The following is a 22,929-nucleotide window of genomic DNA, read 5'->3' on the forward strand; positions in this document are numbered from 1 at the left end:
AGCTCATCTAGCAATCCCACAATTTCTGCCCAAACAGAACACATAATCTCCAAAAACACAATCATAAAAGCAAACACCTGGTGGACTGAGAGACCTGGTGGCTTCACTGTAAAGCATTTACTGGGTTTTGAAGTCTGCTGATCAATATGGCGTTCTGGAATAACCTAGATTGACACAACATGAGGAATAATTGCACACGTATCGATCATTATTGACCCTCCCCATTTTGACAGCCGTAGCTCTCCTTCTATTTTTCAGGACCTAAACTTAAAACAATAAGGGTTTGCTCTTTGTTTCCTGTGAGATGGTGCAGCTATTGAAGAAAAACTTGAACAGATTGTTTTTTTTAATTAAATCACACTTTGGTTTTTAACTGGCAGCTGTGAGGGGATGAGTAGAGAGCCAAATTGTCTTTTGGGGGTGCTCTGTGGCCAGCAGTGCTTGGGCTGAGCTGCAAGCACCAGAGCACTGCTGCTATCTACAGGTCTGTTCTGCACAGCACTCACACTGCACACGGAACCAGTCCTCCAGCAGGGATGCCCGTGCTTGGGAACAGGACCAAAACACAGACACTGAAGTATTCCAGCTTTGGGGAAGTGCAAACTGGCAACCTGTAGCTTTTCTGCCCACTGGCAAACCTGTGTCAGAAACCCAAAATCAAGTGGACTTCGTTAAAGGGAAGGATGGAAGCATGAGAGTACAATTTCTGCCTTTTTCTTCTTTGTTTTTTTTTCTTTTCTACAAATGAAAAGGAAACATTGCACTCTCAGGTGCACAGTAAGAGGAAGTGTCTGCTCCCAGATGGGAAACCCCTCCCATCGCTACACACTGGTGCACAAAACACAGTGGTGTACACAAGGGCTGGAAACCACCTTTGAGCTAGCATTGCTGAATTTTTAAGACCATCTGTGATATAATTAGAATTTACTAAAATTTAGTTGTGGCTCTTTGTTGTTTGGAATTTAATTAATTTTTCCTTCTGTGGCTTTTCCTCTGTAACCAAGAAATTTTCCTAGGTGCTTTTCTGCCTCTATCAGTAAGACAGACAAGATAACCTGGAATGGGTTCATAACTGCTGAAATCAAACTCAGTAGCTTCCAGAAAAGAAGAACAATAATAAATAAATCTATCCAGCAAATACAAGCAAACAGTGGAGACATCAAAGCATCTATTTAACCAAAGGCTGTGGATTTCAGAGTCAGGTTACCAAAGAGTATCAGATCACAAGCTTTCAAGAAGCAATAGAGGAAGAAGCAAACTCAGAAAAAGGAAAAAAGGTAATTTTCCCACTAATTTTTTTTTTCCCTAGTAAGGAAAAACACTCCATCTTATTTGCAAAATCTTTACTTACAACTGAATCTCTGCCTGTTGACAGGAGCACATAAGTACAGAAGCAGAGCACTTTGCAGCCACACTTAGAAACTCAAAGGACCGTCTGATCTAACACATGGAACTTCTCTGAAGATTCTCCCATTTGAGACGCTAGAAAAGCTCTTTCAAAACTGATTCCCCAAGACCAACAGGAGCTGTGGGCTCAAAAATCCTGTTCCAAATGACTCTTAGCTCCACACTGAGCATGAAGTTCATACATCCGTTTGTGGAAAAATAAGTAGCTGTTCTGTCCTCTTAAAATACCAGTTTTTCTGGAAACAGCTGATTTTTTCAGTACTGGATACCTGGTGAAAACTTCAGTATGACTAGAAAGGAGCATTCTGACTTTTTTTTTTTTTTTTTGGTGTGCAGTTGTTTTTTTTTGTCAAAAACATTTAGTAAGGAATCTGCCACACCTATAATAATTACTGTCCATGAAGTATCGGGGAATACCAAATAACCTCTAGTATTGCAGGAGATCGTTTAAGCATTGGAAAGAACAGACACCACATAACGCTCAGAAATTTCTCATCCACAAAGCTCAGTCCTCATGATAGTTCCAAAGAGGGAATGAAGTTGTAAATTTCTAGCAGTTTATGCTGCTATTCGTGTTTCAGATTCAAAGTCTGCAGGAGGATCACAGGGAAATCAACACGTCAGGGTGCCGGGGCCGTGGCGAGAGACCCTGGGCAAGCAGCATCCCCCTTCCCTGGCAATCCAGCGGCAGGGCCGTGGAAAGCTGCGCTTGAAGGGACAAGCCACAACCCCCCTGGGCTCTGGGGGCTGGCTGGGGACAGGGCTGAACACCTGGCACTTACAGAATAACCCACAGATTTCACCTCCGCAGATTTCCTCGCTGAGTGCTTTGGCAGACACAGAGGAGGCGAGGGGCATTCACTGATTGATCGCGGGAGAAAAGCGAATGGACAACGAAACCCTTCGGAACACGAACTTCTTGGAGGGGCAGATTAAAGCGAAAGGAAGTATGAATTATTCTGGCGATAAACCGAACTGTCAGCGGTATGGGAGCGACTCTGGGCACCGCTGAAAGACGGGGGGGCTTCGGCTGCTCCTGCCGAGGGTCGGGCTCTCCCCTCGGGCCTGGGCGCTCCGGGGCCGGGCCGGGCTGGGCCGGGAGGGGCCGGGCTGGGCCGGGAGGGGCCGGGAGTGGCTGGGCCGGGCTGGGCCGGGAGGGGCCGGGAGGGGCTGGGCTGGGCTGGGCCGGGCTGGGCCGGGCTGGGCCGGGAGGGGCCGGGCTGGGCCGGGCCGGGCCGGGAGGGGCTGGGCTGGGCCGGGCCGGGCTGGGCCGCGCTGGGCCGGGAGGGGCTGGGCTGGGCCGGGCCGGGCTGGGCTGGGCTGGGCTGGGCCGGGCCGGGAGGTGGCGGCCAGCACTTCCTCAGCCCCGCGGAGGCGGCGGAGCAGCCGCGGGAGCATGGCCCAGCGCCGGGAGCCGCTGGAGCGGGAGCTGATGGCGCTGGGGTAAGCGGCGCTCGGGGGCCGCCCCTCAGTGACAGCCCTGGGGGTGTCCCGGCGGGGCCGGCAGGGCGGGAGCTGCTGGATTTCGGGCTGAAACGAGGGGTGGGGTAACGCGGGGTCTGTCGGAGCGAGGCCCCCAAGGGGCCCCTCAGAGGAGCCCAGCGCCTCGTCCCGGGGCAGGGCTGAGAGGCTGGCACAGGCGACCGGGAGAAATAAAGAATAGTCAGAAAACCGAGAGCGCAGACACACGGTTCGAATGCAGAGCAAAGCTGGTGGCAGCGGTGCAGCTTCCCTCAGAGAACCTCAGTGGCCTTGAAGCCATTGCCGTCGTATAGAGAATTCCCAAATGTGGCTGAGGCTTCGGGAGAGACAATTCTCAGCCCCTACGAGGAGGATATCACGCTCACCGAAAAGCAAGGAGCATAGAGGAAGGCAGAAGGTTGCAACAGCCCTTGCTCCCTGTCTGATGTGAGCCGCCCATTTTGTCCGCCAGTTAGTTTTGGTTTTTACGGGAGGGAAGCTTGGGTCACTTTGTCGCCGGCCCCATTGCCGTGGGCAAGAAGAAACACGGGCACGGGTGGGCGGCGGGGGGATCAGTGGCAGCAATGCAGAGGGGAGGCAAAGCAGAGGCACGGCCAGCGATCATTCTGTCAAAGCAAAAAGGATCTGGTGTCGCCTATGCATTCAAAAAGAGTTGATGAAAAAGAGTGTTGTAATTGATGAAAAGGTGTTTTGCTTCCTGATTTGTGGGTTTGACCAATTCGTTGCTTAATTTTGTGATTCATTCACTTAGTGAACAAATTGGAGTGCAGCAATATAGCTTGGAATTACTATCTCCACACTGGTGCTACTTTCCCGTATTGAAAAGAACCTTTTAATGAAATGCCTGTTAACTGAAGCACCTAACAGGTATGAAATTAACTAAAGTCACTTTGCAGTGGTACCCACAGTAGCCCATTATGTACTTTTTTTTTACATTTGTAAGATTGTGCTCATCCTAAATCAGTATCTACAAAGAAGGAAAAAAAATTAGCTGTAGCTGTTGTGGGAAGCATTATTCCAAATTACCAGACTTTTATTGATTTCCATAATGTGGTCTGAGTTGATATATGCCAGTAACACGTATATTGCCCATAAACAGCAAGGAGTTCATCCTCATAGATAGTCTTGTAGAAATGCAGCTTGATGTGCTACTCAATGTGGTTTCCATCACAAGGAAGGAGTACAGATGAGTGGGCTACAAATATGCATTTTTAAAGCTGTACCTGCTTTATTTTACTTCCACTTTATTGGAAAACCTAAATCCTTCCATATCTCCATCAGAGAAGTGTGTTGAGTTAAATGCATTAAAGTTGAATAAGCAATGCCAGGCAAAGATTACCTTCAAATTATTAAAAAGGGCCCTTTTTTTTCAACTAGTATTAAAGCTTTTTTTTTTTTTTCCCTAAAGATGCAAAAGAGGTCCTCATGCAGCAGGCATTCTTGCAGCAAAATATGAAAGATCTCTTAATGTAAATACTTTTTCAGCTGTGGTATATAGGTGTATCACTCTCCAGACCACACAGTGAAATTTTCAGTCATCACAAGGGTTTTCCATCCTAAACTTAGTCCCATACTCTCACAGTGCAGAGTTCCCCTGACAGCTGATGCAGTGTCAGCACAACTGTGACCCAATTCTGGTGAGGGGTGTGTGTCCAACAGAGACAATGGTCATTCAAATGAGAAACAGCTTCAACATTCACATATCTCTGGGGGGGGAATTTGAATCAGTTTATTTTAAAGCTTCTGCTTTCTGGTGCAAAAATCAAAGAAGTTGGATAAGGTTTAAAGAAGTGTGAAATGGGAAGGACTTTATTCTTAAGAGGCTGAGTACCAAGACAGTAAAGTGCTCACAGTTTATCAGGTTAGCTGCTCAACAGAATGGAAAGTTGTCAGCAATGTAGTGAAAACTCAGATTACAGTCAGCTTCGTTGTATTGATGTGTGTATAGGTGGACCTAACACTTAATGAAAAGGAAGATCAGAAGTAGAATCACGTTGTTAAAAACTTGGTGCTTCACTTATTAGCTTTGTCCCTTAATCTACCAAAATGTTTAAAAGAAAACACTGAAGTTTGCCAGAAGAGACATAAGCACTTTGGCTTAAAAGGAAAAGGAAACTGACAGTGGGACTCTTCTCTGAAGGCCTCTGGTTATTCCTGGGGTCAGTCCATTTTCCAGTGGCCTTTGTTGCTGTTAGAGCTGGAAGCGCAGCTGGAGTGCTGCAGTGTGGAGCTCCTGTGGCTGAGCACGTACTGCCTGAGCCTGGGGAACTCTGCTTTGCAGTTCTTTGCGCAAGAGATGAGAATGTGGAGTGTCTCGTCATCCCAGTAGTTACAGACTGGTCTGGTAGCACAGTTTGCATCCCAAGACAGCATAGTCTGGGTTACACTGTTTGTGAAAACGGAAAGGCACAAGGCAAGAGGAAACAAATTCTTTGTAGCCTTTTTTCCTCCTACAGTCCAAACTTTCTTTGTCACCCCTTGCAACAGAGCTTTTGTGCTCCTCCGGGTCTGGCAATACCACAACAGACGATATTTGTAAGGCTGGACAATACATTTCATGCTTAGATTTAGTAACAGAAGAGAAATTAAGCCACAGGCCTAAATTAGGTGGTAATAAAATTGAGGAACTCAGGAACATGTTAGACTGGAACAGGGTAAATGGTCATATGAATTTTTTTAATCTCTGTTTTCTAATTTAAGGAAGATAAAAATTTAAGTGACTAGAAAGTGGTCAATTAATGGGTGAAAGTCAGAACGAAGGCCGTTGGAAGACAGGGGAGAGAAAATAGAAGTGAAAAGCAGAAGCTGAACTAGTGAAAGTCTATAGTTAGAAGACAAACCTTAAGACTGGATACAATGATGCTATTTCCTCTTATTTCTATTTTAAAATTATTTTTCCCCGTATAATGGCATCCTTATATTCCAGCAAAGTACTTTACACAGGTTTGTGATTAAGTGTTTCAGTGTAACTCATTGAAAGGATGTCTAAACAATACCAATTTGGTTGCCTGACACCTGTAACTCCTGTCTTAGCATTCTTGCCCTTTTGGAAATTCTCTAGAGCTCTGTCAACTCATGCACCATTAAAAACGTGGCCAAAACTTCACTTTTAGTGATGTGAGGTACAGAGAACCCTTTTGCAATTTTCAGATGATGGGCAATGCTTCTAGGGTGTGATATTAGGAAAAAAATGTTTTAAAAGTCCCAATCTACTAAACTTGACAGATGAGAGCTAGAAGTTGCTGAAATACCAAAAGAGTGCCAAACCCAGAGAACTAGTGGGTCAGTTTTATAGTAATTTTTAGATGTTACACAGTTTGCACATAAAAATGGCTCAGAAGAGAATTATCCAAGTCACTCAGATTCGCCCTTTCATGGATGAGTGTTTGTGTTCCTTGTGTATTCTGTTATTGTTAAAAAGTTTCTCTACTTGTAGCTGATGCCAGCTACAAGTTTATTCAGCAGCCCCTATTTACACAGGCAGAAATATTTGCAAAACATCCACATGACTTCTTTGAAAACAGCATTATCAGAAATGACAGATGCCTTACCTCATCCACAGGGGACACAGAAATGAAGTTTCATTAACATTTTTCATTGGAACAGCTTGGGTTGTTAAAGAATGAATGAACATTTTGAGGATGATGTTCTAACCTGAAAAAGGAGTTTCCCACCTCAAACTTTGCTGTAACATATTCATCATCTTCACCACAGTGTAGCTAGCTCTAGCTGCTGCATTAGCTACACAGAGACCTTCTTAAGGAGAGGTTTCAGTGTGAGTAGATCCTGTTCTGGGGTTGTGATGATTAGCACAGCTGCAGGGGCACAGCTGGCCGGCACAGACATGGCTTGTACTGCAGCAGCCACCAGCTTATTCCATGGGGAAACCCCACTGGTGACTGGAGAGGAAGATCTTCAGGGGGGGCTGTGGGCTCTGATGAGTTTGGGCATTCTGGGGTGCTGTGTGTCTCATTTCCTTCTCCTTCCTGTAAAGGCCATCAGTAAAGTCCTTCCTCTATGCTGCCACCAATGCAGTGTGACCTAAAGAATAGGCTGATATCTGAAAATGCTTTATTTTTCAAAGGGTAGCAAAAGTGATTTCATTAGCTGTGCTTGCCCATCTTAAGACATGCTTTCACTGGCCATTCCAAAGAGCAGGAAGGATGGCATGGTCATTCAACAACACAGATATGCTTACATGGATGGGATAAAGAGATTTAATGTCATTCAGTATGAAGTTAAGGTAATAAGAATGGATAAATGACAGCAGCTATAAACTCTGAGCCTTAGATTGCTAGTCAAATTGTAGAAAAGGAACCCCCAAAATTGATCACACTTTTTTTTTTTTTTTTTTTTTTTTTTTTTTTTTTAAATAGAAGAAATGAAATAACTAGGAAAGAGAAACCTCCCAGAAGTATGTATACATAGCAGGAGGGTGTACAAGGCCAAGGGTAGCCAGAAGTGGCTTTGAAGCAGGGAAGGAATTTAATCTATCATTTTTCTTGTGTTTCTCAAAGAAATCTCAATCAAGAACCTCAGGCAATTTTTACACTACTGATTATTTTCAATCTGAAAGGTGTCAAAGTACAGAGCATATTTCTGGACTTGTCTTGTAGTGAACACAAGACTCTATAAAGATGACTTTTGGAAGGACCTTCAGAAACATTCAGATTATCCAACGTTAACCACTATGTTCCAAACCAAATATGTAAGATAATTCAGCTCTATGAAGGACTTTCTAGGGGCTTCAAAGAGATGGGTGTTTGTAAAGCATTTTAATTTCCTTAATGTCCTGTTTTAAGATGGCATGAAGGTAGGTACAGTATTATGTTTTGTATCAACAGTTTCCTGCTCCAGGTGTAACTCAGAGGACAACCAAACTTGAGCTGATGGTGGACTGCCTTTTGCAAATTGCCAAATGAGCCATAACTCCCATCTTGATTTGCCTGCCAGTTTCAAAGAATTGCATAAAAGCATTTTTTTCTGAGACAGATAAATAGGATTCTCACTGTGAAGAATACTTAAATTTACCTGAAGTGTATGTAGTAATGTCTAACCACAGGTCTGTTTTACTTTTAGTCCTGGTGATTTCTACTTGTACTGTCACCTCAGGCTTGATTGTGAGAGCAGACTGCATAGGTGTGGATATGTTTACCTTCCTTGTGGTCTATGGTGCAAATTCTAAATTTTCTACAGCATTTTAATATTTCACCTGTGTTTATGCAAAGTTTGTGTGACCATTTTCACAGTGGAATATTGAAGTAACCTGACTGAACCATCTGTCACAGTCAGGAAGAGAAAAAACCCAAAACTATGTGTGACACTCCCTTTGACACCAAGATCTGCATTACTGTCTCCCATCCACTTCTATTTTTTGAGCTGACCAAGAGGAACACAGAAACATTTGAGGGATTTTTGTCTGATACAGCATATTTTGGCAAGAAACTGGTGCAGCCTTGTCAGCAAAGTTTTAAAAGTTGCACTTTCAAACAACATTATTTTCCCAATTAAGGGTTTTGTTGTTGGTTTCTGGTTGGTTTATCTATTTTTTGCATAGTAGTAATGTTTCATTAGTCACTGGCCTTTTATGTGTAAAGAGAGAGTGGATTTAAACAGCATTTTTTAAACTTAAGTGACTTCTCTTTTAATAGTTTAGTAAAAGAGGATTTTTTTGGAAATAAGGTAACAACGCAGTTACAAGCAACCTCAAACTAAATTCACCTCTTTCATGACAATGACTTCTCACAGATTTTCTCAACATCTGCTTCTTTTGCACACAAGTGAGCCAAGTAGTGTTACGAAATCCCACCCAAAACACAGTGCTGCATTCTCAGCTGCAGGTCTGGCCATGCCGATACGATTCTTCCCACATCAGCAATGATCTGACCTTTGCTTGTTACTTACTTGGGCAGTTAATCCCAAAGCAGATTTTGGCTAACAGGTGTTCCAGAGGATGACACTTTGATCTTTAAATATTCATTATTTTATTCTACTGTGTAGATGGAACCACATTCTAGAGCCAAAACAGCAATACCCTGTCTGTATTGAGTTTCACATGGATCTTCTCTTCCTCTGGGTTAACAGTCTGGAGTCTCTCATAAAGCAATTTATCAGCCAGCTGGCCTTTCAAATAGGCAGCCGTCCAAATTCAGAGTTAAAGCTTTGTGTGAGATGCCAAGTTTGGTGGAAAGCTGGGATGAACAGCTAAGGAGAAAGAGGATACAATTACACCTGGTTTAATTTCGAAGACTGCCATGATACAAGTTCTGGAAAGTGCTGCGATGGCACTTCTGCTTTCAGTGAAACTGTGTTTCTTTGGCTGAAGCAGTGCCAGGCTTTGTTCCCAATGCTACAGGCGTTTTAAAGGAAGGGCAAGGTGACCTGGCACCACTCCACATACAGACATGGGAATCTTCCTCCCAGCAGAGCCTTGGGTGTAGTATCCCTCCCTCCTCCTGCTCCAGAGCCTCCTGTGTGCATGCATGGCTATGGTTATTATCACGTGCCTTGCAGGGTCGCAGTGCCAGCCTGTTATAGCTCCAGCTTTTTGTGTTCAGCCTCAGGTTAATTTCCAGTGAGATCCTTGTCTCTTGTAAAAAATTGGGTGTTTCCATTGTGGAACGTTCTGAATGGAAACAAACCCATAAACTACACTTCCTGGACTTCTTTGCAGGATTTTTTTTCCTGTGAAGTCCTCGCAAAACTTTTCATATAAAAATAAATTATTTTTCACTGAAGATAAATTGAAATAGTGTTTAGATGTTTTCCTTTGTTGCTTGGATCACACCTGGCTTAGAGGCAATAACAGCAATATATCTTAATTTTCACTGAAATTCTGTCAGTTAATTTTGATCCCTTTAATTCTAAGCCTAGGCAAGCATGTTTAATTGTAGATCTTGGCAGTGAAGATGCATTGAGGGAAATACAGAGTTTATGAGGAGTTTAAGTGCTGCCTGTTTGCCCAGAAGAGGAAGTGTACCAAAGAATATACAAATGTCAGGAAGTGCAGCTTCTGAAAATAGACAAAGGGTTCTGTATGCCCCCCAAAACTGCTTCCACCTTATCAGCACAAACCTGGATAATTTGTTGCTCATGCAAGTAGAATTTGCAGGGTTTTTAGATTCAGCAAAACAGTCAGCTCTTTGTACATAGCTTTGCGTTAACGATAAATAGTTTTTGACCATGTCAAAAGGAGGCCACTGCAAGGGGCACAGATCTGTGTAAAGTGTGAGTGCCTGTGAGAAGGGTGGTAACTCAAAGTTGTAGAGGAAGGACTGCAACTAACAGTGCATTTCCTAACCCTGCTCCAAGAAGCAGCCAGCTAAGAGCGGAGTGCAGGACACTTTAACCCTTTGTGTCTCCCCAGGTGGTACCATGGCAATCTGACCCGGCACGCAGCAGAAGCACTGCTGCTCTCCAATGGGCAGGATGGGAGCTATCTTTTGAGGAAGAGTAATGAAAGGGAAGATTTGTACTCTCTCTCTGTAAGGTAGGCTATGGACAGAGTGAACTAGTCTAATGCTGCACTTACTTCCGTGTTTGAATGTCCCATGCATTATAGGTTGGTTTTTTTTCCTAGGCCTTAAGCTATTTTGAAATATATTCCTATTGGTATAATCCCACTAAATGACATATTGCTAGAGGAAAAAATTGGATTGGATTTCACAACTGCTTTCATTTTTTTCAAATTATGAATTAATCTTACTGGGAGAAAACATGATTCTATAGAATGGCTGTAGATTTTCAGTCTGTGTGATGAAAATCTTCATGTCAGTTAAGAGAGCTCAGCTGGTGGGAGTAGAAAAGTTTTATGATGAGGACAGTAGCAAACATTTAACTGGTGCTAACCTTACTAGTTTCTGAGTCCCTGTATAGGAGCCATCATCTCTGAAGGATGATCCAGTGTTTGACTGGCTGGTTTTTACTCCTCTGTTCTGTGCTAAGGCTCAGTCTTAGCCAGGTCTGATTAAACTGAATAGCATCATGTGAATGATCCATGTCAGGGCCTTGAACTCAATTACTGCAATTTAGGACACAACTGTTCAGGATACAACCAATACAGAGCAGAGGAAGCCCAGCCTGGTTACTTCACTACTGAATCACATTTAAAGAATCTCCCAGAAGGAGAGAAGCCACAACACTTTAGCGAGGCAAGCTGAGGACACAATCATTAGACACACAAGGCAGTCCTTGCACATGGGCTGGGTGGGGGTAACCAGCCCTAAAAACATTTGCAGCCTTTGGCAACTGTGTGGTACAAGCAGCCTCTAGACCAAAATTTTAAGCTGGTGCATGCAAGCTCATTCCTGCTGCCAACTGAGCTTCTGACCAATTCGTGGCCGTAACTCAGCTGAATCATAGTAACTTTAAAAAGCCACTTTGTGTAATGCTGCTGGTTATTTACACCCCGGACAGAGCACAGCATATGCCCTTGAGATTGTGGCTTTCTACATATTCAGTACCAGGAGCTGTTACAGTTTGGAAGAGTAATTGCTTGGGAACTGAGGAAAGTCGAATTTGCTGAGGAAAGTCGAATTTCCTGTTCCCCAGGAAAGACAATGGTGAGGTGTTTCACCCATTTCTGACAGAAGATCTAGGAGCAAGTGTACCTATACACACACACTGTTGAGATTATTACCACTCTAGGCACCCATTTATGCAAAAGGTGCCCAACAGATCTGAAGTGATGTTACAAAATGAGTATTCAGAGTAGCAAGGACCGGATTGGGTGCTAGTTTGCCAAAAGGAACAGTGGCATTTAAAAGTAATAGCTTTCCTTAAAAGAAGTAATTTTAAATTAATCATTGTTTTTCTGGTTAATATTTTTTGCTTTAAAATGTTAAGCATTATTTGATATAACTACTTCAGACAATTAATATATATATATGTATCTTGAAGGTAGTTTTAAAGGGCATTCATGAAATAATTTATCATAATAAACCAAAATTTAAATAGTTCTTTTAATAGGAAACAGAAGTGTTAATTAATGAAAATAAATTTGCTGATTTAGCAGATTCTAGCCTTAGAAGACCTACAAAAGTCTATTTCAGGCCCATTTCAATCTGTTGTTCAGCTCTTCATGTAGCCAGAATTACTTACAGCATTGCTATATGAACTGAATAGCCCAGTCTGAAGTTTGATGTTTTATTCTGTTCTGTTAGTTTCTGTTGTTTCTGGTGGTACATCGCCTTTGAATACTGATTTTGATTTTAAAATGTTTTACAATTTTTCTACTGGTTAATTTTAAGTTTTCTTTCAGTTTTTTTGACTAATATAAAAACTTAATTTTATAATAGGTAATTCAGTTTTGTTCTGATACATTTCTGTAGAAAGGATAACTTCAGCAATTCTAGCTGTCATTTTCCTTCAGTCCTAAAATATCTTCTGTAGCTTTTACTTTATTTTCTGCCTCAGCCTCACAAGGAACTTTGGTCAAGATTATAGTTTGGGGTTTTTCAAGGAAAAAATGCTTAGCCATCCCTTGAGGTTTTTTTGACAGCTGTAGGAAGAGAGATCACATAATGCCTGAAATCCCCTCCCCCACCTACATTAGTTTGAAAAGGAAGTAGGAAGCAGAGTAGAATTTGCTCTCATTGCAACATTGTCTTGAGAAATTAAACAAAAAGATGGAAAACCCTGTAATTGCAACAGTCACAGCAGCTCTTCCCTGGTGTGGAGCATTTGCACTTGGCTTGTTGTGCCCCAGCTGACTGTAGCACAAAACATGTGGGAGGCCTGTAGAGGCATCTTCTACAGAATCATAAATACTGTTCAAAGAGAAATATTTAAATACCTACTTGAAATCATAATATTCTTTGGAAGTGGCAATAAACAATGAAAGAGACACTACAATTCATTCATTTTCTTCACCACATTTTTTCAGTGTATTTGATATATAAGTTTTTCCTCAGTTAACTATTTTGGGTGCTAGTTACATTAACAAAAGTAACTTTTTCACTGGAGAAATACTTGCAATAAATGCTTCACTGTCTTTTGAAGTCAAAATAATCCCCCACCCAGGAAGTGAGACCTTGCACACTTCTCTAAATGTTGTCAGGTTTCATAAACAGAAGCTCTTACTTCCCTTACAGAACAAGGACCCTGGTTCATATTTGTCAGTGCCCATCCTAGTGGAACAAGTCATCCAAGTGCAGAGACAAAGCAATTGTATTCTAAATTGAATTCTAAAACCCTAGGTATTTAAAATGAGGTTATTAAACCCCCATTTGGGCGCAAAATGGAGACAGCCTGTTTTTCAAAGGGAAGCATTATCAGTGAGATTGGGATGCTACTTGAAAAGCAAGACACATACTGAGTACACCTTCAAGACTAAAGTCCAGTAAGTGAAAGGGTTTAATCCTATTTAGGCAGAAGGCTTGAAATCTCTTTTGTGAGTCTTCTTGCTGATGCAAGAGTTAAACCTTGGCTCTTCTAGGCTTTCATCATTTCATATCTGTAAATCAGCAACTAAAATCTGATTTTCAAATGCATTGAGTATTAGTGAGGGATAGTAATGCCAGTAGTATTACTACAAGGACAGTGATTGTCAGCCTGTGATTTGGGTCAGATTCCCTGTAGTGAAAGCTGCTATATAAGGATTGTATGTGCCAAATGCCTTTAGTATTTACGTCTTGACAAATTTTCCTCTTTTATTTTAGGGGAAAAGATTCTGTGAAACACTTCCATGTTGAACATACAGGAACTTCATTCAAATTTGGATTTAATGAGTTTTCTAGCTTGAAGGAATTGGTCATGCATTTTGCAAACCAGCCTTTAATTGGAAGTGAAACAGGTAAGGAGAGCCATATTGGGTGTATGAACATTTTTGTAGCCTCTTCTCTCCCTCTTCACTCCTGGAACCAGTCTTAAAGCTTCAGTACTCAATGTTCAACACCAACAAGCATCATAAAGTCACCAAGACACTTCACAAAGTTCTAACTAAAAGGAGCTTCTGATATAGGAAATAGATCTGCTAAAATGTTAATCTTCATAAATCCACATTTGTATTTGCATCTAAAAAAATTCCACTTCAAAAAGTTTTTCAAGCTCTTTGAATTTAAACCACATATAAGCTTATTGGGCTTTTGCTAACCAGGGCTACAAGCTCCTTTCCATTTCTCAGAGGAGGAAGCCTTTCAAAGTATCAAGAGGATTAGAACATTCTCAAAAACGGCAAAACAAATCATGGTGTTAGTGAGGAAATAAATATGCATCTATGAAGTTGAAATCCCCCAGTAAGATTAAATGGAAAAGTGACTTGGAATAACTCATCTCACTATTCTTTGTCCAAGGAAGGGGTCTACATTGTTATGCTCATCATTTCTGTAGGGAATGTGTTTTTAACTAGCTCTCCTGTTCTGCCTGCAGTGCATCACCATATTGATGCCACCTGCCATCACAGGGATTTGTCTCACTTTTAAGAGGAGAGAGGAAAGCACAGGCTTCTTTAACAACCATTGTGCTGCCTGAATTAAGGGTCAAAATATTAAACTTGATTCCTACATGTGAATTGAACACCATCAGACTAGAATCCCTGGAGAAACAAAATGGATATTATAATGTTAGTTTTATGTTTAGCTTCAAGTGTAACAGTTGAAGACATGTCAGTACAAATTAATGCCAAAAACTTCAGTATCCTGTGTGACAAGTGTATGCACATAACTCAGAGCAGTACTAGTTATGTATGCAAGAGCCCATTTAAGTGATAGCTTAAATAATATTAGTTTTACGTGCAATAACTAACATATCACACATTAAATATGCACCAGTACTCTGCCAGCCCAAACATTAGATTCAAGGGCTCCTTTGCTAATTTCTTCCCCCAAGAAAAATGCAGTTGTACACTCAATATGGCACTTATATCTTTCAAAACACTCTCTTTTTAAATTGCTTTCAGGAGTGGTTCAAACACAGAGCTCCTACATGTATCCTCCATGCCAGTGGATACATGTGCCTTTTTCCTGGGAAATCAGGCATGCACCCACAGGCCTAGCTCTGCAAAGATTTCAGATGACATAAAACTTGTATTTCCCCATTCCTCACTCCTTCACTGCATGTGTTACAGACGTTAATAAGCAAAACATTGTTTTTATCTGATCTCTATGGATGGGATCAACACTTGTCACCTTAAGGTTTCCTAATAAGATTCTACTGGCTCTGTGAAACCTCTAATCAGATGTGCTACAGAAAAAAAAAAAAAAAATTGCACATCATATCAAGAAACCTTCCACCTTACCATACCATGGAAAACAGTAGAGAGGAAGAGAGAATTAACACTTGGCAATATTCCTTCAGATACAGGTGTCAAATTTTTCCAGGGTCATAACCATCTTTTGGCAAAAATAGGGTATGGGCTCATCAAAGTCAACTCCAATCCAAGCATCAGCAGATGCAGATGTGGCAGAATAATCTTGCTACAGTGCAGCTTTTGCTAGATCTTGTGTATAATTACCAGATTATTCTGCAATGGGGTTTTTTATCCATGGTGTACAGATGATGATATCCTGATTCTATGTACCAGTAATTTCTCAGGAATGGTGATGGAGCTGTTCTCAATTTTATTTTAAATGCATAGTTTTTCTGCAAGGCCAGGTAGAAATAAACCAATGTTGACTTTCCACCCACTGCAAGTTCAATAGATCCCACTTGCATATACCCCCTGTGCCTGCAAACAGATTTCAGTTGGTAACTTCAAATACAAATTTTCCACTTCTCTTTTTTGTCCTTCCCATTACAGAATACTTTTAAATTACTCATACATCTGTGAGTTTCAAGTCCAATTTGTTGCCAGTTCTAGCATCCCTCCTCTTTAAGAGCAGCAGTATCAGAATAAAATGCAAATGGAGCAACATTTGGTATGCTGTGACATTATTTTAAAGACTGGAGTTAGGTAGTGGAGCAGTTACTGTTTTAAGGATGTTCTTCACTATTTTGAAAAGTACAATAGATTCACTATTGAGAGTGCAGCTTTTTCAAGGAACATGCAATAAACATGACCTTACTTGGAGAAAAAGAAGAATGGCTGTAATGAAAGGTTTAGCTGGGAAGAGCTGTGTTGAAAACAGTTGAAGGTCATGGTAATTTTTTTCCTGTTTACTGTTAGCAAGCCTGTAGCCAAAGCTCTGACAGATTAAGTGATTTAAGCACCACTATTAGCATGTTGGCAAACCCAATGACTCTAATGGCCTCCTATCTAGTTTAGCCTCCTGCCTGCCCTCCCAGCCAGCGTCTTGGGCAGGAAAGCAATTTAATGAGTCAAGAGATTTCATGCAAGTATTTGCATGAAAGGGTAAAGATTTTGAAAAGGTGCCATATATTTACAGTTTTCACAGCTGCCTTTTTAATTTTAGGAAAAGGTGAAATTAACCATTTCTCAGAGATGTAGCTGCTGACAAGTTATTTTCTAAGCTGGACTTTCCTGATGACTTACTCCTGCTTTTTTGTCTCCAGGAACTTTAATTGTATTGAAGCATCCCTACCCATGGCAAGTGGAAGAACCTTCCATTTATGAGTCTGTCCGAGTTCACACTGCAATGCAGACGGGAAGGACAGAAAGTGACCTTGTCCCAAATGCTCCCTCAGTAAGTTGTGCTCTGGTGGGAGGGGTGCTTCTGGCCCGAGTCTGGCATGATTGCTGGAGTGAGCTATGGAGTCAGACTGGTTATTAATCCCTTTATGGGTTTGTAAATATAGGAAGTCTTTGCCAAACAAGGCAAAACAAATACAGACTTGCTCAGTACAGTCCCATGGCAAATAAAGGCTTTTATAAGAGCTGTCACTTCAGTGCTGTCCCTGGAAAAATATTATCTGCAGCTGACCTGGGTGAGTCTGACTATCCTAACAAAGAATACATGAAAGATTTTAATTCTCATGTTATCTTTTAGAATAATCTATCATTATTAACATTATCATGAATTTAAAAAAAAAACCAAACAAATGCACACACACCAAAATTCCTTCATATATACATTTGGGTCACCTCTTCTGACATTTGAGACTCACTTGAACTGCAAGAGTTTTTAAATCCCTTTTAACTCATTTCTAAGGGAGATAGGTGGTTCTTCAGAACAGTTTGCTCTGAACAGAGAGGAAAGTATTTTAATTATAGACTGTATTTTTTGGAGAAAAGAGCAAGAGTTATGTTAATATGAGCTAATGAAGTTGCTAGAAGAACCACTTCTGACGTGTCTCACAACCAACCTTTCATCACTGAGTTAGACTTTAACCTCCAAACAAGCTTGACTTCCACATACCACCAATAAAATGTAATATTTTTTCAAGAAGTGATGGTAACTTGGAAAGATTTTAATTTTCAGAGGTCTGCACAGACTTCCAGTAATTGAGAAGTCATAAGGTCCCTACACAGACTTCCACTATCTGAGAAGTTATAAGGTCCAAGTGTCACTCATGATGACAGAGAAACTGTTCAAATCCCAATTTTTCAATAAGCACATTGAACATAACAGGTTTTCCTCTCAAGCATGGGCCGGGTTGAGAGAATAGAACAGTTCAGTAAAACAGCACTTTCCCCTGTGCATTTGAGGAGTGTTTTCTGGGGAAAATTCCACTATTATATATCTGGGGATAAATCCACTTATTGGATAATTCCAATTGAGTTAAACCCCATGTGCTTCTGGTCACAACATGTACTGAGACACCCATCCACTTTCCTAAACAAAGTGTAACTGCAGCTGTTTTGCTGTGTATGGCTGAAAAGGTGCAGGCCACAAGCTCCTGAGGTTGGCACAGTGCAGGGAGCTGCCTTCAGAGCCAGCACAGCCCCATGCTTTCCCTGAGATGGCTGGAGGGGAGCACTGAAGTGAGGGCAAGTGGCTATGAGGGTCTCCCAAAGAACTGATCCATCTTCCTGATGGAGGAAAAGAGGAGAATGTGGGAAATAGAAGCAGAGCTCAGCCTCTAACCCCAGTCCCTTTCTTTGTTAATTCACAGCTTGGTACCAAGGAAGGATATTTGATAAAACAAGGCAAAATAGTCAAGGTATGGAAAACTCTTCTTGTTGCTTCTACTCTGTGATCACCCACAGGAACAATTTGTGTTTTGAGCAACAACAAAGTACAACTGTAGACCAGAGCAAGTCAGCAGCTTTAAAAGTTTTTCTTTCCTAAGAAGTTTTAGACTAAACTCTCACAAGACAGTTACCATTCGTTCTTGATTTTTCAGAGCTGGAAAACAAGGTGGTTTACACTGCATAGGTATGAACTTAAGTACTTCAAAGACCAGACAGTAAGTAGCAGTTCTACCTTTTAAACATCTACACAGGTAGCTGCAGCCTCCTTCTATCTCTGGCTTCTCACATCTGTATCACAGCTTTCCAAGCTAAAGCTTCCCAAACTGTCAGAGGGGTCAAACCTGTCAAATAAAATCAGTTTTGCTGATGACTTCAACAAGAGAAAGTTTTACAGCTGGAAAACATTTACTGTGCTCTGCCAATTTTAGCTACTGGCTAGAATTTACAGGGCTTTTTTTACACAGTCATGGAATAGTTCTGGTTAGAAGGGACCTCAAAGATCTTGTTCCAAGCCCTCCACCACAGGCAGGGACACCTTCCACTAGGCCAGGTTGCTCCAAGCCCTGCCCAACCTGGCCTAGAATACATTTTTGTGTTGCTTTGTTAAATGGATTTTAAGCTACCAGCACAACACAACCTTTATTTGTAGCTTAGACACAACCTGACAGAGAGTGTGGTGCTAAAATAGTTCTAAAAATACAGGTAGTATCCTTTGCATTCTCTGATTTCATTCTTTTGTTTCAAGTGATCTCACAGGATACATGAAAAACCATTAATTTAAAAATTCTTTCTGACAAAGATTAACCTGCAGAATCCTTAGAGTTGCTGCTCCATTTCTATCTTAATCTGAGTGAAGATAAAAAATACATCTGGAGTTTCTTTGCCCTTACAATGCCTCTGTTTGAGGTTCCTTCACAAACACAGCCAAACTGTTCATCTCTGCCAAGCCCTATTTCAACCCTCTAACAGTTTTTTACACGAGAGCAGATGCAACTGGCTTCTCTCACTAAATATTACCATTTCTAAGCAGTCATGTTTTAGCAGGGCTTTCCATCAGTTTTCATTTCAGTTCAAAACAATTTGAATTTAGTTTGCAGGATAGCATTTCAAAGAGCAGCACTCCATGAGTGACTTACCAGGCAAGAAGAATTCCTGTCTTTGTCAGGAATACGACCTCCTTCCAGGCAGCAGCTCCAGTGTCTCCTGGCACTCCTGTTGTTGTTGTGGGGTTGCAGGTACCTACATGTGAACAGTCTGCAGCTGACCCTGGGATAGCATTTGGTATCACAGCACAAGGGGCTTTCTTCTAATGTAGGGTATTACTAACAGCCGCTGTGTCAGGAAAAATATTAAGGGAAGATGACAAAGCAGCAGACACCTCCATATACCTGATAAAGGACCATGGAAACAGCTAAATGTGTTTGGGCAGAAAGCCATTAGCTGCCTTTTCTGAGGTCTTAACAGTGTGAGGCTGAAACAAATAGGGGAAGAGCTCTCACACCTAGGGAGATGGGTTGCTGTTGTACACAATCTGTGTCTCTGCACCTGAACTTGTCCAAAGAAACTTTTATTTATGTGTGTGTGTGTGTGTGTGTGTGTGTGTGTGTTTGTGTACACGTATGTGCACGCACACATGCTTCTCAGGCAGCCAAACCTATCACTTATGCTGCAAGCACTACTTTGACTTTGCTTCTACATCTCTCCTTGCCCAACTTCACCCTTTTGAGGCGCTTAGGAATTAATTAAACCTCCAACAGCTGGCTAGGTCTGGTAAGACCTGTACCTATGCCTTTGCCTCTGTAAACCTTAGCTGAAAGTGGTACCAGATTTGCTGCTGTTTCAGTTACATTACAAGGCATCATCCAAACCCTCAGCAGCCTCCATGTATCTCAAGCATTCTTGCAGTAGAGGTCTCCTCTGTTGCTTGTCCAGATGTGAATTTTTCATTTTTCATTTTTGATATTATGCTCACTTCATATCATGATACCACTGATGTTATGCTTGCTAGTTTGGGCTTGCAGTGTGGCAGCCAGTGTAATTATGCCTGGAAAAACCTGTGAAGGTTTTTATGCCTGTAAAGTCTAGATACACTGAAGATGAATTGAGATAACCTTAGCTTCTGTTTTCATGTGTCCACATTTTAAAAACATTTTCTCTTCAAGGCTACGGAACCCATTCGAGCACTTGACTTAACTGAATGCTCAGCTGTGCAATTTGACTATTCCCAGGAAAGAGTAAATTGTTTCTGGTAGGTTGCAGGATTTTCTCCATGTTGCTGGGAAGTTCAAAATAGAAAGGGAACTTTGAAATGTAAACAGGGTGTACTTCTGAAAAGTCCCTTGGTGGTTGTGACCCTACTCATCTTCTAACTCACAAGACTGTTTCTGTCAGCCAGTCTCTGTCAGTCCTGCATGGCTTTGACAATTTACTCCTGCCAAAAGGTGGGCCCGTGTGTAGTGGGCATTTCTAATTCTATAAGCACCTATAATCATCACCTAGACTCATGGATCTTGGGGCCAGACACTGATACAGGTCACATGGTAACCTCCTCTGTGCCCAAATGTGGGTCTTTTATCCTTAAAAGGTCCTTATCCTTAAAGACCCTGGGCTGTAAATGACTGTCACCCATCCTTGGTTAACCTCCCTTCTGGTGGCTGAACGGTGGCACAGCCTCCCTGCCCTGCTCTGTGTCAGCAGCTGTTGGTACAAGCCAGCTGAGCTCAGTTTTGGGGAGAACTACCAGTTCTTCTAGCAACTTAAGAAAGCTTTGTTTACTTACAGTTTAGTGTTCCCACTAAGGACCTACTACCTGTGTGCCAAAACTGGGATAGAAGCTGACGAGTGGATTAAAATCCTGCGGTGGAAACTGGTAAGGTGATGGGTGCTGTTACACAGCATCCTGGGCAGCAGCCCCTAGAACTGCCATCATAACCCCCCAGCTGCTACAGTTCTCAGCATCTGCAGCAAGGGACTATTTGTTCTGGCTGCCAGGCCAGTTAGATTGGAATATGCAGTTTTCACATAATCACAGAATCAATTAGGTTGGAAAGGACCTCTGAGGTCATCAAGTCCAACCTTTGATCAATCACCACCTTGTCAACTAGACCTTGGTGCTGAGTGCCATAGCCACAACCCACCTCCAGGGATGGTGACTCCACCACCTTCCTGGGCAGTCCATTCCATGTTTAACCACCCCTTCTGTGAAGAAATTCCTCCTGATGTCCAACCTACACCTCCCCTGGCACAGCTTGAGGCTATGTTCTTTCACTGGTTGCCTGGTACAAGAGACCAATCCCCACCTCTTTTCAGGGAGTTAGATTGATAAGGCCACCCCTGAGCCTCCTGCTCCCCAGGCTAAACACCCCAGCTCCATCAGCTGCTCCTTATAGGACTAATGATCTAGCCCCTTCCCCTCCACTGCCCTTTTCTGGGCACCTTCCTGAACTGAGGCATCCAGAACTGGGCACAGCAGTCCAGGTGTGGCCTCATCACTGCCATGCAAAGGGGCACAATGTATCTGCCTGCAAACCCTGTTCAGCGTTTTTGGGATGCACTTTTAACAGGCATGCTCATTAGTAAGAAAAAAGTACTTCCATCTTTAAGGATGTCATTATATGTGCTTGGTAAACAATATGGATCATCAGCCCAGACCACATGCCTTGGGTCATGATGGCAGGAACGAGCAGACAGTGCAAAAGCTTGAAATCACTACTTCCTAAAAAATACCAGGACCTGTGTGTACTCAGCCACATCCACACGCAGGCAGACAAGCAGTGATGGACTGTCTTTCTGTTGCAGTCCCAAATCCGGAAGCAGCTGGAGGAGCACAGCGCCACCCTCAGTTCCTAGCTGTGTGCCCGCGCTCCTGCTCCGCTGGCAGGGCTGCCTCTCCAAGGGGAAGGCACTGCTTACAGAGGGCAGCCTCACGTCTCCAGTGCAGTCTGTGCCCCACAGAGCCATCACCCAGCTCTGCACACTCGGGATCTGCAGCTCTGGGGCACTGAGTCACACCTGGGGGCGGTTTCAGAACCAGAGAATGGGTTTGATACGTGTGGTGTATGCCTGTAATGCACTTGATTCGAACAACTAAGCACAGAAGTGGACACTGCTCAAAACTTTTGTGGTTATTCAGAGCACTCAATAATTTATTGCAAGCTCCATCACAACTAAGCATCAGTATCATGTTCTGTAACCTCAAACATTTTAAACAGGTCCTTCCTGGAAACATTAAATATCTTTTTATTACCTGTTTAGGCTTTAAACCAAAAGAAAAATGTCAGAATTGCATTTTGTAAATAGTATCTACACTGCAATCCAGAGTAGTATTTAAAGGCCCCTTTTCAAAGTGACAGATGTGTGACAGTTCTAGTCAAACAAATTTTTATATGGTTTAGCTTTATACCACAGTGATGGCTACAAGGGAATGTCTGTTTCAAATAGCATCTGTAGGTTATTGTGAGCAGCATCATGTAAGCACACTTGTACACAAACCAGTGTTATGAGAAACAGTAGCTGCTTCCTGGCACTCATAGGACACACATGTAACAGCATTGTGGCTCACTACAGAGACAAGTGGAACCCCATGATGTTGGTGCTGTACTCAAAATAGATGTTACATTTTGGAAGCAAAGTTTGACACACTGGAGAGACTCAGGACCAGTTTGACCCAGCTGCAAGATCCCCTGAGCAATCCTGTGCCTTCTCAAGGGCTGGGCAAAGAGGAAGGAACCCTCTCTCCCTGCATAACAATCAAATTTATGCTGAAACAGCATCTGCAAATCTCTCCTGCTATGCAATACTGCAGTCTGTGTTTGGTATTGCTCATGCAGAAGGTGTTTGATAATTGCCTTTACTGGGAGAACAGTGCAGAAGAGAAAGGCAAAAGCACATTAGAAGAAGAAAATCTAGATTTGGACATATAAATAGTATTTTATTTCAACTTAAAAATTCAAAGTATTTGTAAATATTTTTATACAGATTGTTTTATGAATAAAATGTCATTATAAAACTAC

General features: G+C 42.1%; 1 protein-coding gene across 2 annotated transcripts; it reads left to right on the forward strand.

The window, feature by feature from the left end:
* The first annotated feature begins 2,723 nt into the window (after nt 1-2,723).
* On the forward strand, nt 2,724-22,928 carry DAPP1 (dual adaptor of phosphotyrosine and 3-phosphoinositides 1). 2 transcript variants are annotated; one of them, XM_056490660.1, is made up of 9 exons: nt 2,724-2,850; nt 10,256-10,378; nt 13,548-13,681; nt 16,339-16,469; nt 17,839-17,886; nt 18,070-18,132; nt 20,080-20,165; nt 20,699-20,786; nt 21,716-22,928. In XM_056490660.1, exons 1-9 carry the CDS (start codon nt 2,804-2,806, stop codon nt 21,764-21,766), a joined length of 771 nt encoding a protein of 256 aa, XP_056346635.1. In that variant the 5' UTR covers nt 2,724-2,803; the 3' UTR covers nt 21,767-22,928. The 2 variants fall into 2 exon arrangements, with proteins under 2 accessions (XP_056346635.1, XP_056346636.1); XM_056490661.1 differs by lacking the exon at nt 10,256-10,378.
* Nucleotide 22,929: the final 1 nt, after the last annotated feature.

The sequence above is a fragment of the Oenanthe melanoleuca genome, chromosome 4, assembly GCF_029582105.1.
Source record: "Oenanthe melanoleuca isolate GR-GAL-2019-014 chromosome 4, OMel1.0, whole genome shotgun sequence".
Lineage (NCBI taxonomy): Eukaryota > Metazoa > Chordata > Aves > Passeriformes > Muscicapidae > Oenanthe > Oenanthe melanoleuca.